Source organism: Chenopodium quinoa, unplaced genomic scaffold (assembly GCF_001683475.1).
Source record: "Chenopodium quinoa cultivar QQ74 unplaced genomic scaffold, ASM168347v1, whole genome shotgun sequence".
Taxonomy (NCBI): Eukaryota; Viridiplantae; Streptophyta; class Magnoliopsida; order Caryophyllales; family Amaranthaceae; genus Chenopodium; species Chenopodium quinoa.
In genome coordinates this window covers 8,280,509-8,298,180 of record NW_018743574.1, presented here as the reverse complement: position 1 = coordinate 8,298,180, position 17,672 = coordinate 8,280,509, and the positions used below count along the sequence as shown (strand labels likewise).

Genomic DNA, 17,672 nt, shown 5'->3' with positions numbered 1-17,672 from the left:
CCAAGAACCCGGTTTTTCACTCAAGAATGAAGCACTTAGCCCTTGCTTTTCACTTTGTTCGTGAACAAGTCCAACTCGGTTCTCTACGCATACAACACATTAATGGTGATGATCAGCTTGCCGATGCTCTTACAAAGCCTCTAGCATTCACACGGTTCTCTTTATTACAATCCAAGATTGGCCTTGTCTCACGACAGTCCATCTTGAGGGGGCGTATTAGGAGATAATCTTGTATATATATTTTGAATTTATCTTTTCCTTATTCTGTTTTAGATAGAATCAATTCTCCTATAATGGAGCCATAATTTTAAGCATAGATTAGGCTATAGTTTAACTTAATTTGTTAAGTTTGTATACTATATATATGGCTGCCAAAAGCCTTGTGAAAATCAATCAATTAACATATTTCTTATATCTCTTATAGACCCGACCACGTGAATGTCAAGTGTCCCCCTAAAACCACTAATCCTCCCTTTCCCTCCTTATTTCAATCTAATCTCTCTCTCTTTCTAACTGTTTCTCTCTCCTCTTATTACCCCGACACTGTTCTTCGACATTGCTCAAAATTGAAGACATTGTTGCTCAAATTTCTCAGTGAATTCTCCAAGGAACTTCAATTGGGCCAGGTAAGTATGTCTAAATTGCTTCTAGTTGCTTGCATTTGCTGAAATTAGGGTTTACTTCGATCGAATTCGAAAGCGATGACATCCAATTAGCACAGAGTACAAAAACCAATTGCAAAAAAAAAGGAAGGAGAGAGAAATTGAGAACTTACTTTCACCTGCCCAGCAATTTAACTCGAACTATCAGCATTCAATTCGTGGCAGCCATGGCAGAGCAGCAAAAATTTAATGAGGAGAGGAGGAAGAAATCGATTTTAATTTGAGGGGGGGAAAGAACAGTACAGAAGGAGAGAGAAAGAGAGGGAAAAAAGGGGGTAAATTGTGTTGGAGGGAAATTTTGGGTAAAATTAGAGGAGAGAGAAAGAGAAAGTGAGGATTAGTGGTTTAAGGGGGACACGTGACATTCACGTGGTCGGGTCGACCCCTGAAAACCAAGTCAATGGCCTTTTTCCGAGAAAAGGTGTGTGATTGCAAAAAAATTTACAATTAAGGTGTGTATTTGCGAAAAAAAAATTTATAAGGTGGTTTCTTGCAATAAAAGTGTTATAAAAGGTGGTTTAATGTAAAATTTCCTATCTAAAATGATTTTGTTGATAATTATATCAGTTGATTTCTTAGAAGACTATTGAACAAGCTAGGAGGATAATTATAATAATAATCAAGTTCGAACATGGTGGTTAGTAGTTAATTGTTGTACTTTAGTTGATTTCTTAGAAGACTATTGAAAATGGAGTATGATCATGATTAATTATAATCACCAAGTTAATTAGAATATGATGGTTATTATTTAATTCTAAGTTATTTGTAATTTTTTTTTAGTGCTGATCCATTCAACATTTTCTGCAATTAATATTTTAAATAAACTAGTGTACTTTAATAGAATGTGCACAATAGTTTTATAGAATGTAGATTTCATGAGTACGATTTTGTGTTCGTGCATATTTTAAAATATAGAATTACAATTTGGACAAGTCAGTTGGGGGTATTTGGGTTCGCAATTAGTTGATTTCGTATGGACATTATATCGATCAATATGTACTCGTCATAAAATTACAATTCAATTTAGGTGTAGGCCTGTTATCATTGATTGAAATGACCTGAACTGGACTTATTAGAGCTGAACTGAACTGAAATGAATATATTAGGAGAGAAGGAAATTAGGAGCTGAACTGAACTAAAAATAATCTGATGAGAACAGGCCCCTGGTCTTTGGTATACATAATGTTAGCTTGTTTCATCACTTTCATGTGAAGTCCATGAGAGATAGTATATTCATGTGAAGTCTTGTTGAATTTTTCTCATTGTAAATTTACTAATATTTAATTTTTTTTTATTTTTTATTTTTTTAGTATTTAACATGTATGGAAATGAAGATGTATATGTTTAAAATAATTGGAGGCCGAAAGTCAAATGGTACAAAAAATAATAAATAAATAAATAAAGAGCCAAGGAGAAGTTGATAGTGTATTAAGTTGTCATAGCTAAAAAGCAAAATATTTAATAAGCTAATTTCTAAAAGTTCATGAGCTTATTTCAAATCAAACTTCCAATTTAATTAGCTTTTTCATAACAGTGAAACCTAAATTTGTATTCAAATTCCATTTACATACAATTACTTATTTATAATACAAAGTGTATGGTAAGAATGGGTGGAGCACAATGAACGTTTATTAACTTCGTGAATGATAAAGTGTAACCATATTATAGAGACGTGAAAGGGGCATTAATTAATTTCAAGACCATCAGTGTGTACGAGAAAAAAGGAATCATGTCAATCATCTATTAACTTCGTCCCTGTATTACAAGTATTAACATTTAAATTTTTATGCATTTTAATTTAATGCATAACTTTAACAACTAGGATTTTTTTTAATAAATATATACTTGTAATTTGAAACTAATCTAGCTAAAGAAGAGTGAGAATGGGATGAAATGATCTCACTCTTCGATTCGTACTTGGTAAAAGAAACGCCCATGCTATAAAATTTACATGAATGTCAGTTATTTTCAATATGTTAATAATACTATCATCGATCTTTTGTAAACCACTTAATTGACTTAAGTATAACGTATAATTGGATCGCCAAGCAACACATAGCAAATGCCACCAAGATAGAAACTTGAACCCACAAATTTGAATTGAATGCTTCAAACACAATATGATTCCAGGACCATAGCCATAAAATCGAAAAGCATGAACCGAAGACAGCACCTACTATCACTTGGTTCATCGTGTGGAATTTCTGTGAGACTCGTAGCCACGCCTGCGCAATTAGTCCCAAAAAGAAATTAAGATTATTCTGGCACGGAAGAAGTATTAATTATTTATAACCCAAAATGCACAATTAATTGAGTTGAGTATCAAAACAAAAGGCCAATTAGTACTCATAGGCGTTATTGTCCTTAGTCCTTACCAGATATGAACCAATCGCCAGGATAACAACAGCAACTATCACGGTTATTTTGCTCACCCCAAGCCTCTGAAACACTGCAGGAGATACAGCACATTAGATGATCAACCTTGGCTTATTTTTGTAATTTTTACTACTGTAATAAGTTGAAGACATAAAGAAGGTTGAAGGGAATAATTACTTGAGAGAATGAAATAGATGACAGCATAAAAGATGTATTGGCCATGGCATGACGGCATGCCAGGGTCCGATTTCGTGTTGCCAATAGGACGGTCTTGATTCAATATCCTTTTTAAAGCAATACACAGCAATGAGTTAACAACAGAACCTATGGTAACCCAAGCAGCTTCAGCATCACGTCTCCAAATGAATACACCAGCAAATATTACAGTAATCGCCCATTTACTCTGTATATCAGGAAAACAACCATGTAAGTAACTTATTAATTAATATCAACTTTAGCCAATATTAATAATGCACCAATTAATACTCTAATGTTGTCCTTTTTCAATTGTAGCAAAATCATACTTGTATAAACTACACACGTAACGTAGAATAAAATCGTACTCATTTTATACTCATATTCTCTTTAGCCATGTAATTATTGTGACTTATATGTACTAGTAAAAGAAAATTTGACTCCGTGGAGTTTTGTTGGATCTTATCTTGATATATACGTACTTTCACCAACAACTTTATAATATATATATATAAAGTATGGAGTAATATCTTTACCGTTACATAATCAATGATATTAGAAGTTTAAATTGTGTTTTTGAAAAGTTTAATTCACTAGTGTTGCACTAAAGAGATATTAATTAATCATACTATTACATCCTTTAATCATTTGATATGCTGAGATATTTATGTATTAGTGATTAAGAATCAAGTTGAACTTAACTAGGAAAATTAACCAAAAAAAAAAAAACTCACCAATCGATTGAGAGTGGATTCAAATTGAGGAGAGAAAATAAAAGACTGAAATTTAGAAGAGCAATCCAGAGAAACCTCATGCTCAAGAACATTGATGTTTTTTTCAACATGCTCGAACTTTAAAGCAGGAATTTCTATGAACTTTTCACTCATTATTCTTGTTTTGTTTTTCTTTTTTTCTTTCTTTTGATGCACTTGTATTTAAGAAAACTATGTTCTTATGTTTTTCTCAAGAAAGTAGCAACTTTTAATTTGGGGAAGAAGCTAATTAAGAAGAACAATGGTTGATAGATGGAAGTGAAACAAAAAGTGAAGTTAGTATAAATAGTAATTGTGTTTTGTCAAATAAATAAATATTAATTGTGGGTCAAAGGATTGGACATCATGGCCGGAAGAATTCAGCAACAAAAATATGTGTTAAAAGTTTAAAATTGTTTTTTATATGAGAAACAAATGATTCAATAATTAGGAATGATGGAGTTGATTTCTTGGAATATTCATCAAGTTTGAACATGCATGGTGGTTATTTAATTAATTGTTGTAGTGTGGAAGTATGAACGTATGGTGCATATATTTTATACTATTTCAGAATTGGGACCTTGTGTGTAACTCTATCAACAAATATTCTTCAAAAAAAAACACAAAACAGAAATAAAAATTAAATTAAACTTAAAAATCTATCAACAAAGATTTTATTCTTTTTTTTAATTGCTAATCCATTCAACATTTTTGCGATGGATTATTTTAAGTATACTAGTGTAGTTTATAGTTTATAGAATGTGCAATTCATGAGTACATTAATATAATGTACATATATTTAATTAAGAGACGCTGAGTAGTTGATATTTTTTTATTTTTTTTTATTTTTTTATGTAAAGAGATTCGTAAATACGATGATTTAATGAGATTGATTATCATGTCTTGGTCTCCACCCATAGCTAGTGAAACTAAGGGCCCGTTCTCTTACGTTGAAGTTCAGTTTAGTTCAGTTCAGTTCAGCTCAGTTCAGTTCAGTTCAGCTTAGTTCAGTTCGGTTCAGCTCCTAATTTCCTTCTCTTATAAAATATTCAGTTCAGTTCAATTCAGTTCAGTTCAGTTCAGCTGAGTTCAGTTCAGTTCAGTTCAGCTGAGTTCAGTCAATGAGAACAAGCCCTAAGTATTTACAATCATTAAGGCTCTGTTTGGTGGTAGCGTTTGAGGTAGCGGTTAGCGTTTTAACTGGTCAAAATTAAACGCTATCAGAAAAAATTTGAGAGTCTTTGGCAAGGTAACAGTTCTAGTAGCGGTTAGCGGTAGAGGTAGCATTTAGGTAGCTTTTCTGAAACGTTAAAATAGTAGCGTTTGAAAATAGCGAGTAGCGTTTGACAACTTTTTATTACTTTTTAAACAATATTTATATAAATTTTGATATCTTTTAGTATTGCAACCGCTACTTTTGTCAAACACTCATACTATCAATCGTTATTTTGACAGCTAACCTCTACCCACTAATTGACCGCTACTCGATCGCTAAATGTTACCCGCTACCGCTACTTTTGCTAAACAGGACCTAAGTCAAACTAATTTATACAATCATCTAGTCAAATAAAGTATTTAGAATCAGTTCTTCAAACCAAATAGTATAATACTATAATTAGATTAGAGCTGTCAATTCGGGTAAACGAGTCGGCTTTGGGTCAGGACAATTCGGATTAATTCAAAGCTTTTGCTTCTTGTTATTAAAAACTTAATAACAATTATAAGACATCCGAGAATATTGACTATTCAAATAAATTAATTATTTGCTTCATTTGTCTTTTCACATTCACAAAGCATGTCTTTAAATAATTTTATGTAGAGTATTAATAAAACAATAAAAATTTAATATTTCAAAATGCGCATTTGTGTCAAATCTAACGAGACCGCACACGATAGTAGATGGGCAGTCACTTGGAATATAAAACAGAGAAGATAAAAGGCTGAAAAAGAGCAAAACCTGAATGGTTTTTCCAGAAGGGTCTGATGTACACCTTGGTTCATTCATAAGCTCCCAAGCCATAATTGTTGGGTCATTCATGTATGTCACACCATTTATGGTGTTACGCCTAGTAAGAACAGCCTACACAAAAACATCTTTTTAGATGAAATTTCAAGCATTAATAATTATAACTAAACAAATTTTTCTAGGAAAATTTGCCCAAAATAACACGAACTTTGGCCGGTTCGCCAATAATAACACCACCTTTGAGTTATTCCAAAATAACACCAACTTTGGGGGGTGTCTTCCAAAAATGGTACAAAAAAAATGGTAACCGGATTTAGGAGGTAATATTGCTGACGTGTGTTATGTTTTTGCCAGGTTGTGCGTTGCTTCCCCTTAACCATCCAACGTGTTCTTTCTTCTTCTTTATAACCGTTAGAAAAAAATGTCAAGCCCTTTATTCTTCCTTCTTCTTCATTCTCTGTTGTTCCTCTCTCAGTAGTCGTTGCTCCATCTTCTTCCTCTGTTTCTTTGTTTTCCTCTCTCTTAATTTGTTGCTCCTTCTTCATCTTCAAGTTCTTTGTTTTCCTCTGCTCTTCATCTCTCTTTAATCGTTCGTGTTGTATCAATTTTAGTGCTCTTAAAAAATTAATCAATGGCTACAAGAAGGTCAATTTCGAACCAATCATGTTCATCCTCTAGCATAAAAAGGATGGGTAATTCGAAAATTCCTTGCAATTGTGGGAATGAAGCTTTGATTAAAACTGTGAGAAAAGGCCCTAATTTGGGGATAAAGTTCTACGGCTGCCCTATGTGGCCAGTAAGTTGTGATTGATTGTCCTATGTTTATTGCATCTTTTTTTGTTTATTGTAATTTGGGGATATGTAATTGTAATTACCCTAATTTGGTGTTGTTTATTGTTCATATTTACTGGATGCAGGACACTCAATGTGATTTTCAAGTGGGTGAATGAGCAGGCTGAGATGGAAGATTATGAAGTGAAGTTGTTGGAAAAGGAAACCATAATTGGTGAGTTACAGGTTGAACAAAAAATCGCACATGAGAAAATAAAGAAATTGCAATTAAAGAAAGGAAAATTGGAGGAAGACATCATAGGGTTGAAGAATGAAATAGTTGCAATGAAGATTGAGTTAATGAAGTGTGGTAGGAATGAAAAAACGTTGTACTTAGCATTGTTGTTTTCTTGGTTGTTGTTTGGTGTTGTAATCTTCCTTTTGATTAAGGAAGAAATGAGGATGTATGTTGAATGTTTTATGTGGAAATAAAAAGCAATCAGTGTAATTGATTAATGGATGCTTAATTGAATGTTTAATGAGTAATGTTTGTTGTTGTATTTTGTACTTAATTGATTTTCATCATAATTGCAATAGCAGTGTACAATTGACTTACCCATCTCTAACACCTCAGCATCCCCTTGAATTTTTCTCAAACCTTTCTCAATATTTAACCAAGGCATTTGGTAAAACAAAGCATCCACATGAGCAATCCCACACTTACTACCATAATCCCTTAAGTCCCAGTAACAAAGTTCATCTGGGTCAACATCAAAGTTACTACAACTCCCACCCTTATACACCATTTCACCATTACGAACATGCTTAAATTGACCCCCATACCAGAATCGAACAGTCACATTATAAAAAACATGAGTATTTGCAGCAGACCCTAGAATTAAACAACTCAATTAGACTCCAAACAAACACTCAAGTAATTAACCCTAATTCAGCAATTAACAAGAAAATTTATCGAGTGAACAACATAATTCACCATACAAATCAACCTAATTATTAAACCTACTTTAACAATTAACAGCATAATTAAACATACGAACATCCATATTCAAATTAGAACACGTAAAATCCACCCAACAATCATAATTCAAACAAAACAAAGAAAGTAAAAAAACACGAACCTTTCTTCTTCGTCTTTCTGGGCATTTTGGGAACCAAAGATCGCAACTTTTTCACTCTTCTCTTCACTTCACTTCAATGCAATTTTCTTTGGGAGCAGTAGAATTTCGGAATTGAGTTCTGATTATTTCAAAGGGAAATGACGAAATGAGGAATTGAATATGCTCTGAGATTCTCTGATAAAATGGTTGGAAGACGAAGAAAGAGAGTGAAATATGGAGGGAAATGAATTAAAGAGGGAGACAAGAGTTAGGTGTGTAAAATTTAATTACACGTTGGATGGTTAAGGGGAAGCAACGCACAACCTGGCAAAAACATAACACACGTCAACAATTACCTCCTAAATCCGGTTACCATTTTTTTTGTACCATTTTTGGAAGACACCCCCCAAAGTTGGTGTTATTTTGGGATAACTCAAAGGTGGTGTTATTATTGGCGAACCGGCCAAAGTTCGTGTTATTTTGGGCAAATTTTCCATTTTTCTATAAAACTTAAAATTATTTACCTTGATATGATTCTTGTAGAAACCCTTAACAACAGAATTAGAGAAAAATTCATCACCAGAAGAAAGATATTGGCCTTGATTCTTAGCCTAGTTCACATATTGCTTCTTCCCTCCCATGCTTTCATAGTTATTTGCAAAGCTTAATATCAGCTTTAAACCATGTTTCCTTGCCTCAGCTATCACAAAATCCAACCCCTGTCATAAAAATTTAATAAGCTTCTGATGATGATAATTAAGTACAATCTCATATTCACTTAAAGTGATAATTAAGATTATTGTTATTCTAGTGTGTTACAAACCTGTAGTAGTAGTAGTAGTTGAGATTGACAAAATTTTACTGATCTTTAAGATCAACCTATTAAAATAAAAAAGCACAAGTGTAAAAAAGAACCTGGAAGACATGCTCATCATAGGAGCCAGGGAAGAGTTGGAGAGCGCGGTCACCTCCGTCGTTAAACGCCCAAGTTCGGGCGACGGTGAGGCCGTGTGAGGAAGCCTCACGGAAGACATTGGAGACCAAGTAACGTTGAGAAGGGTCAGAAGCCATGTACATGAGCCAGTAAGCATTGAACCCATTTGCATAGTAAGGTGAACCATTTAATAAAAACCGAGTTCCTCTAACTCTGATGAACCCATCTCCTACTCTTCTTCTTATTACACCAGCATCAACTTTGAAGAATGTATGACATTGTTGGATTACTAGTAAGACTGTCAGAAACAATTTCAGGTGTTTCATTTTCTCTCTCTAGAAATAAAATGTAAGTGAAAAAATTAGTTGGGTTTGTTTGGAAGAAAAGTGGGTGGAAATTGGGAAAGTTGAAGAGACAATTGAAGTCTTTTTAACAAGGAATCGTATCCCCTGTCTTTTGTGGTGCTCAAGTTTTGAATCCTTTCCTTTATTTTATTTACTTTATAGTAGTCTGTAGTCCTTAAAAATTTTATGTCGTTTTTTGAGGTATAAATGTAACATATATCAAACTCAAGAATACCAGTGCGGCCTATGTGTATCCAACTTGGACCTTAAGCTATTTCGTTGCTTTAACTCTAGATATAACCGAGTGCATTACAATAGATAATAGAGCCTGACAGATGGTTTAAGTTTTCTGATTAAAAACTAAAAATGGTGTGAATTTAGGAGGAAACACGCGGCATGAAGCTGAAAGCATTAGAGGCATACGATATTGAAGTAACCCATGTGCATCCTAGAGGCCCACCTCGTGTTCTACCGCTCCGTATTAATGACTACTACGGTATGAATTACTCCTCTTCATTAATAGGGAAGTGAGTAGTGTTAATTTACCTTATCTTTATTTTAGTTAATATCACTGCTACACTAAAGTACGGAGTATATTACACCAACAACTGATGTTGCTTTCACTTTGATCAATAGTTACAAGATAGAACCTAATATGGGCAGCATTTCATGTTGCTTTCACCCTTTTTTTTTTTTTGTCCAAATAGAGTCCAAATAAGTTTGAACTTCAAATGAAGTAAACTTTAAGCTTGTATCATGTAATATAATTCGTACTTTAGCTCCAGGTATAGTTTGATGCGGTTGAGTTTAGAGCTTGAAATCAAGTTAAAAGCAAACTTTGGTTCGAATAAACCAGATACGGAGTAAAAGTTAATTTGAGGAACCAAGATTAGGCTGACTTAATTTTCATGTTACTACGAATACTAGTATGAGATAATTTGTTGTTCAACTTTTAAAAAAGTTTCAAAGGTAAATAAAAGAGAAAGGAGTTAATCAATGCGGCAGTTGCGGTGCCGACCCCCAAGATAGGGGGTGGGTTGGGTTCTAACAAGTTTATTAATAAAGGAGATTGTCCCTAACTTTTTAGGTCTACTGAAATCTGAAGCAGTTAATGGCGTAATCTGCGGATCCTCATTTCCATGCTTTTTCCTACAAACATCTCTCGTGATGTTGTCCATCCAATATTATGGACAATGAAGCTACCCATTTTCTTAAATATACTACAGAGTACAAATTATCTCAATGTAGTGTAGGGCCTCTTCCTACGTCAATACTCTCTTCCATCTTTTTGTTCGCTTCATTTTTCTTTTATATACGCCCCTAAAACTAACACAATATAAAATTTTTGCATAAAGATCAGTTTTACTCTTACCTTGGCTCCAACACATTTGATCTACTTCGTATTATTGTCTCTCGTTAAATCCGCCCTAATAGGAAAAGGTAAGGGGATACCAAAGGAGTGATAGAAGTAACTACTATGAGGCTGAGCGACACAACTCTACCATGTGAGGCTTTAGAATTTGTGCAATAAGAAGCTGTTTTTGGTGTCACATGATAAAGATTTTGCGTAACCGACCCTAGTATCCCTTCCCTATCTTATCTGACTCCAAATTAAAGCCAGGTCCTATATTTTTCTCACCAACCGGTCAAACAACTACCAGTACAGTAGTACTAAAATACACATCACTTACTCTTAGTCATATTGGAGGGAGAATCTATCAATCATCCATGAATACTAAGATATGTCGGTAACATAACCAAGCTGAGCTGAATATTCACATCCAAGCTCATGTAGCTCTGAACTTTTCACAAGCATACATAGACAATGTTCTTCAACAATCAACACATAAACAAGAGCTCCTCTAACTCATTTATCAAACAAGCTCCACAATTCATTTAAACGGAGTATAAAACATGTTCATGTTACACATAAACGAACAAGTGTTGCAGTACGCATATGAGATAAATAGGGTGAATTTTACTTAATCCATCCATCATGATTTCGGTTCAGATGTCAGGATATGTAAAAAAAAAAAAAAAAAAAAAAAAAAAAAAAAAAAAAAAAAAAAACCCCTAAGAATCCATTAAGGAGAAGCTGATGAATAAATTTGTGTGCAGTATGATTAGAAATTTAGAATATGACACAGATGTAAGAAATTGAGTATGTTGTACGCATAAAGATAATTGCCAAAGAAAAATGAATGTTGAATGATTTAAAGATGAAACATGTGTGGGGAGAAAACCCCGGAATTATAATCATATGAGCAGACTCAAATTACAAGACATAGTACATCTACATATCAATTACAATTTAATTTCTCCTACCAAGTGAGTATGAGTGAAGGAAAATGGAAAATTGAGAAAAAAGAAAAAAGCATACAAGAAACAGATATTAAGGCACAAAAGATGTAGAAGCAATCTAATGATTATAAAATAAATTGTTCCATATCTACAATCTAAATAGAGAACAGTTACAGGGAACTCCCACCTGGTCTTCTTCACATAAGATGTGCACAGAGCAGGGAGGGGAGCGATATAGCCAGTGAGCCAGTAAAGATGAATCCTATTGTTAAAAAACTTGGATCTGGCCACCATATCCATAGTGTTTTAGAAGCCCTTCATCTTGTCTCCATTTTTCTTTCACTTTGACTTCCACCTGTAAACAATAGCTCCAAGTCACCAATGATTTCAGTCAAAAAACGACTTTTGGAAGCAGTAGCAATATAACTATAACATTACTGTTATAACCAAAACTCAATTTGCTAATACACAAAAAAAAAAAAAAAAAAAAAAAAAAAAAAAGTCCATTCTAAAGGTGAAAGGACTGGACCTCACATGCAAATCTAGCCATCAAGGCACAAACTCTGGTGTTTTATGAACAAACTATCAAGAGTATCAGCATGATTAAGGAGGAGTTCCACACTTCCTAATACATAAAAATAATATGAGGCTGAAGATATTCACTAAACTGAAGCGACATTGATTCCAGTTAAATGAGACAATGAACAATGTAATCATATATTTGGAAATTCTGCATTTGTTACAATAATAATTATTTCACCAAAAAATTGGAATCTTTCAAATGAAAATGGAGATTTGTGTATTCTCTCCACAATTTTTTAGCATGCATCTGTGTGTGCTGGGTATAGATGGATAGGCCGATAGGATATTTCTAATTCAGTTACCTCTAGAAACACTTTCTTCTGCAAAAAGTCTTCTATGTCAAGGCGTGCAGCAGTCGCTAGCAATTTCAAAGCTTTTCCCTCCTACAAAGATTCAGAATCAATTTAAATATTCTGAGAAGAAAACAAAGCAAGGTCCAAACCAGCAATGACAATCAACACAAAATTTTATAGCAAACTAGGACAGGAGGACAATGAGCAACAGTGGCTCAAAATATGATAGCAATTCATACCAAGAAGGAAAAATGGAAATAATCAGAAACCTATGAATGCCACACAAGACAGCCCACAAAAGTCAGTGGCTCAGTAATTTTTTTAAAAAAGCACACCATGTATAAGTATAACAGTGATACCCAGAAGTGCATTCCTAATCGTTTTCCAAACCAAAATTACCATGCATAACCTACATTTTTTAAAAAGATGAACAGTCCCCCACCATGAAACTTTGAGAGAGGGGGGGGGGGGATTAAAGAGGCTAATTTAATTAGTCATGATCAAGAGTCCATCATGTGTAAAAAGAATTTCTGGAGCTGTTGCATGTAAAAACCAACAAGTCAATTAAAATTTCAGTGGAGAGGTGGTGGTTGTCTTGACTACATATAAGATTCAAAATGCAATAGCAACCATCAAACACAATCTTGATAGAGCCATAATCCCTTACCTTTCCAATAAGGATGATCTTTTGTGAATTCTTTTCAACAACAACCTCCACTTGAATAAAATCTTTTGCGCCTGGTCTTGATTTGTAACTCACAACATTAACCTGCATAATTTAGCATTAAAGTTAGGACTTAGGACTGCATGCAGCGAAAATGCCTCAGGCAATATAGAGGAAAATTACCTGGCATGCATATGGAACTTCATTCTTGTATTGCAAAAAGATTTTTTCCCTAACAATTTCACCTACAAAAAATCTTTCAGGGTGTTCACTGGCAATGTCCTGCCAATCAAGTAACAAAAGGATATTAAGATTCAGCTGAAAATTTGTCATCCTTTTCACTTATAATTTTAAAAGCATTAACTGAGAACAAGTAAATCATCCTCCAAGATGACCAGTTGTGCTGAATGCATTGGTGACAAACAAATGGAGCAAAAAACAATCATCTCATAAAAAGCTAAAGACATGAGCTAATACTTTTGGATAATAGGGTGGACCAAGGGGAAGTTTTGATAAAATCCAATCTTTGACATCATCAACTCCATGTCCATGTTTAGCACTCACAGGTATAACCTCATCCACATCGGTAAACTTCTCGTACCACTGAAACAAGCAGGAGTAGAGTGTTAAACAAGCATCAAATTATGAAATAAGTTCAAACATATTCATACAAACAGATTTTTGCAAGGAAGATTATATAACAATGAAACCCAAAAACACATACCACATATATTCTGTCTGATTTATAAATATTAAATCCAGTATGGCTGTAGAACATTGTGAATAACAGACATTTATACTAGCATGACATTATTAACACCCTACAAATAAACTACCTGTAGAAAGTTCATCAGAACTTCATGATCCCTTCCTCCATCCAATGACATTTAATCTTGAAACACATCATACGATATCCTGAAATAACTTCCTATCATTATAAGTGTCAAAGGACCAGGCCAGATATATTCATTCACATGTGCAGGCAATCCAAGAACCATGATCCACAAAACCCTATATGAGTAGGTGACTAGGTGTTGTCCATTTTAATATGTAATATGATTTATTTATTTTTCCTTACTGCTTCTATAATTTTCTCCCCTCTCAATAATTTCATAAGAGCTAACCTTCTTAATGGCTTACTGGTTATCCAGTGAAGTAATCTGGATGGACGAAGCATACAAATTCTATATTCTCAAAACATACTCAATGAGATAAATCAAACAAGACCTCACATGATTGTATTTTGATGTTTGTATGAGGGAAAAATTCAGTCAACTATTTTTAAATTTGAACTCAAAAGTTAAAGTGTTAATACTTTGACATAGAAGGTACACAAATGTTAACCCGGCAATTTGAAAATTATGGCAAAGAAACATTTTTCTGTAACTGGACACCATACAAAATTAAAAATGAAAATACTCCTTTGTTCAACAGTGTGAACATTGTGCGATGGACAGCAAAGTCATATAAAAACATTTGCTTTAGGAATATACAAACCTGGAGTTTTTTAGCAATTTCACCAGGTTTAATGAGATCCCTTTTATTTAGAACAAGTAAGGTAGGTAATTTTTCCTTTAACTCCCCTACTCCAGCAAGCACTTCATCTAACTGAAAAAAATAATAGGAAAATATGTCAGTTAATTGAGAAATTTGAGATTCTGATTGCTGATAGATGATAAGAGCTGAGGAGCAAACCTTTTCAGGCATCTTACACGCATCTACCACAACAACTACACAATCTGCATTGATGGCAGCACTTCGGACATTCTTCATCATCATAGAGTCCAATTGGTGCATCTTCTTCTCAATAACTCCAGGTGTATCATAAAGTATAATCTGCAAGCTATTAACAGCTGGACTTAACAATTGTAGTAAGTTCTATATGCTTTGTGAACAGGAAAACACAAACATTTAAGGGCTACCCTTGGAAAGAAAATCAATTAAGATGATAATTGAATAAATAGAATAGATTAATCCAAACCTTAACAAAGAATTTCACAAGCAATGAACTGAAGTACTCATTCAACTGCATCACTAGGTCACTAACTTTCTAATAGACAATACAATGGTACATGCCATTTGTTTCCCTATCGCCTAGGAAAAAATCACACGATGCAGCACCTTGGACCGATGTCAAGTATTCCCTAATTTACCATAAAGCATGGTCAATTTTATTTCATAATAGTTAATGCTATCAAGAAAGATAGAAGATATACAGCCAACATGTGCCAATCATGTCACCAGAAGATACCATCATTAAACAGGAATGTCACCAGACAAAGTACACTCATTAAACACGCAACTGGCCTGGGGTTATCAAAACACCACCACGCTTAATCACACTTCAAAAGGTCAAAGACCAAAAAAAAAAAAGCTATACAAGATTCCACACAGGAAATAACATTTAGCCATTAGAGCTATTGTCTTCTATAAATAAATACTCCATATTAGACGTCACAAGGAAATCGTTTACAGGGAAATTCAAACCTGATGATCTGGGCCAGAACATATACCAAGGATTCGATGTCTGGTAGTCTGAGGTTTATCTGTCACAATTGACAGCTTCTGACCAAGCATTTGATTTATAAGAGTGCTTTTCCCAACGTTTGGCTTGCCCACCACAGCCACATATCCTGTAAATGATATTAAAATGTAATCTCAAGGAAAAAGAAGCATATTTTTATAACATCTTACCATAACCCCCCCCCCCCCCCAAAAAAAAAAAAAAAGTTGGAGAAAAGACTCATACAGAAGCCCAAAAGGTTTGAAGATAATGAATAACATAATCAAACATCTATTAATTTTGAATATCAACTATGTGGAGGCAATGTAGGAATCACTCAATAACTCGAATTCCCTGACTTAGTATCTACCAAAGATTAGAAACTTATAAGTGCATTACGAATATTACGATAGTCCTAAACAAAACAACTGAATGGAGCATAAACCCTAGCACAAGTGCACAACCAATTCCCCATTACAATCACCTGAATAGCATAATCTTTTGCTACATTAGTGGCCTCCTCAACACATTCTTAACACATCATTCCAATCCTATCGCCTTATCCGACATCTCCAAAGAAACGTTTCCTAACATATTACAAACTAACAAAACCTTGAAAGTGAATCGATTAAGCAATTAAACACTCTTAAATGCCACATGATAATTAATATCAGCTCACACTCACAAATAGCTAAACACAATAAAATCTATCAAACCATGAACCAAATTTCAACAAGTAGTAGTTCAAAAATCAGCAGCAATTAAACAACCAAATTCAGTTAAAATTGCCCTAAATTTGAAGATACCAAGGTAGAACTAAACATCAACCATATCAAAGCTAATCTTCAATTCCGAAATGCAAAATTACGAAACCCTAAATCAAAAAAATAAAGCAGGAAGTTTAAAGAATACTAACCACTTTTATGGTTAGGGTCAAAATCTCTCTCCTCCATTTCATAATCATCCAGCAACGCTAAATTTCTATCTGGTTTTTCACTTAGAGAGAGAAACGATGATGACGACGCCATTAATTCATTTTCAAAGTTTCTATATTCTTCTTCTTCGTCTTCGTCTTCAATTAATGGAAGCTTCTCGTGCAAGCTAATAGTACTGTAATTTCTGAGTTTAGAATTTCTGAAATTGAATTGAATGGTTGGGAATCGAGAGAATTGCGAAGGAGATGAAGATAGAGAAATTAGGTTTGAGGAATGAGAGAGTATTCTCTCTCCTAAATGAGGTATGCCAACTGCTAAAACCTCCATTGCTGGAGCTTCGACACTGCTACTCTGTAAAACTGTATGTAATGTTATCCTCTTTCTCCCTCCTTTTTGTTTGATAAAATAATACGATGCTTAATTGGGCTATTGGGCTATTCTCCCTTTGTTGGCCCAAACAATCAGAAATAGTACTTGGTAACACAACCTTGAGTTCAAAGGGTAAGGATTGCAATCCGACTTTCAGACATGAGGAAAGGAGTCGAATCGTACCTGTCTCATTCACAATATTAGTCTTCTAAGGAAAGAGAAACTTTAATTTGATTAGATATGTGATTAGTGTTTGTTTGCCCCAATTAATACACTTGTGTAACAATTGGAAGTTTTTAACCTAAAAAAAAATGTTGCAAGTTTTCCCCAAGACGCAGAAACTGATCTTAGTGCACAAATGTCTTATTATCTTTCTTAGACTCATGAAATATAAGGCCAGTATCATGCATCAACCATCTGTCCATCTAAGGTATAAAAGGCACCAATGGGTAAAATGCACTGATCATGTATCAACCATCTTAGGAGTAAAAGGCTCCGACAAAGATAGCTTTCAAGCATCAAGCCATAACATCTATGAAGTAGGAGACTAGGAAATCACTCAATCATTCTAGTCACGCATTGCAACTTGCAAGTAAAAAAATACTCCGTACCATCTAAGGACTGTAAGGAGTAAAACAGCCCCAACAAATATCTCTTTGAAGCCTTAAATGACATTTATTAATCAAAGTTTTGGTTAAGTAATTAATTAAGTAAACCCATACCTGCTTTTTCACATAGCCCTGTCCAGCAGGGTGGCAGATTATCACACAAACAGACCAAACAGGAGGTATAATGCACACTAATACACCACGCCATGGCCACAGCCAAATCAGGTAAAAATGATGTGCAATTAGGATTATTAATAAACGAACTTTAGTTGTAAGCAACTAACTAACTAAGCATGAAG

At 34.1% G+C, this 17,672-nt stretch overlaps 2 protein-coding genes across 2 annotated transcripts; both read right to left on the bottom strand.

Annotated features, from left to right (window-relative positions):
• Nucleotides 1-2,373: 2,373 nt before the first annotated feature.
• LOC110682523 (lipid phosphate phosphatase epsilon 2, chloroplastic-like) lies at nt 2,374-9,786 on the bottom strand. The gene is made up of 7 exons (XM_021858865.1): nt 8,756-9,786; nt 8,365-8,559; nt 7,862-8,164; nt 5,943-6,065; nt 3,216-3,441; nt 3,038-3,111; nt 2,374-2,887 (listed from the first exon to the last, which is right to left on the bottom strand). Exons 4-7 carry the CDS (start codon nt 6,021-6,023, stop codon nt 2,651-2,653), a joined length of 618 nt encoding a protein of 205 aa, XP_021714557.1. The 5' UTR covers nt 6,024-6,065; nt 7,862-8,164; nt 8,365-8,559; nt 8,756-9,786; the 3' UTR covers nt 2,374-2,650.
• A 1,513-nt stretch (nt 9,787-11,299) lies between these two features.
• Nucleotides 11,300-16,964, bottom strand: LOC110682522 (GTPase Era-like). The gene is made up of 9 exons (XM_021858864.1): nt 16,378-16,964; nt 15,446-15,591; nt 14,654-14,794; nt 14,456-14,566; nt 13,436-13,561; nt 13,142-13,240; nt 12,962-13,063; nt 12,304-12,384; nt 11,300-11,774 (listed from the first exon to the last, which is right to left on the bottom strand). The coding sequence occupies exons 1-9, from the start codon at nt 16,721-16,723 to the stop codon at nt 11,688-11,690; spliced, it is 1,239 nt and encodes a 412-aa protein (XP_021714556.1). The 5' UTR covers nt 16,724-16,964; the 3' UTR covers nt 11,300-11,687.
• Nucleotides 16,965-17,672: the final 708 nt, after the last annotated feature.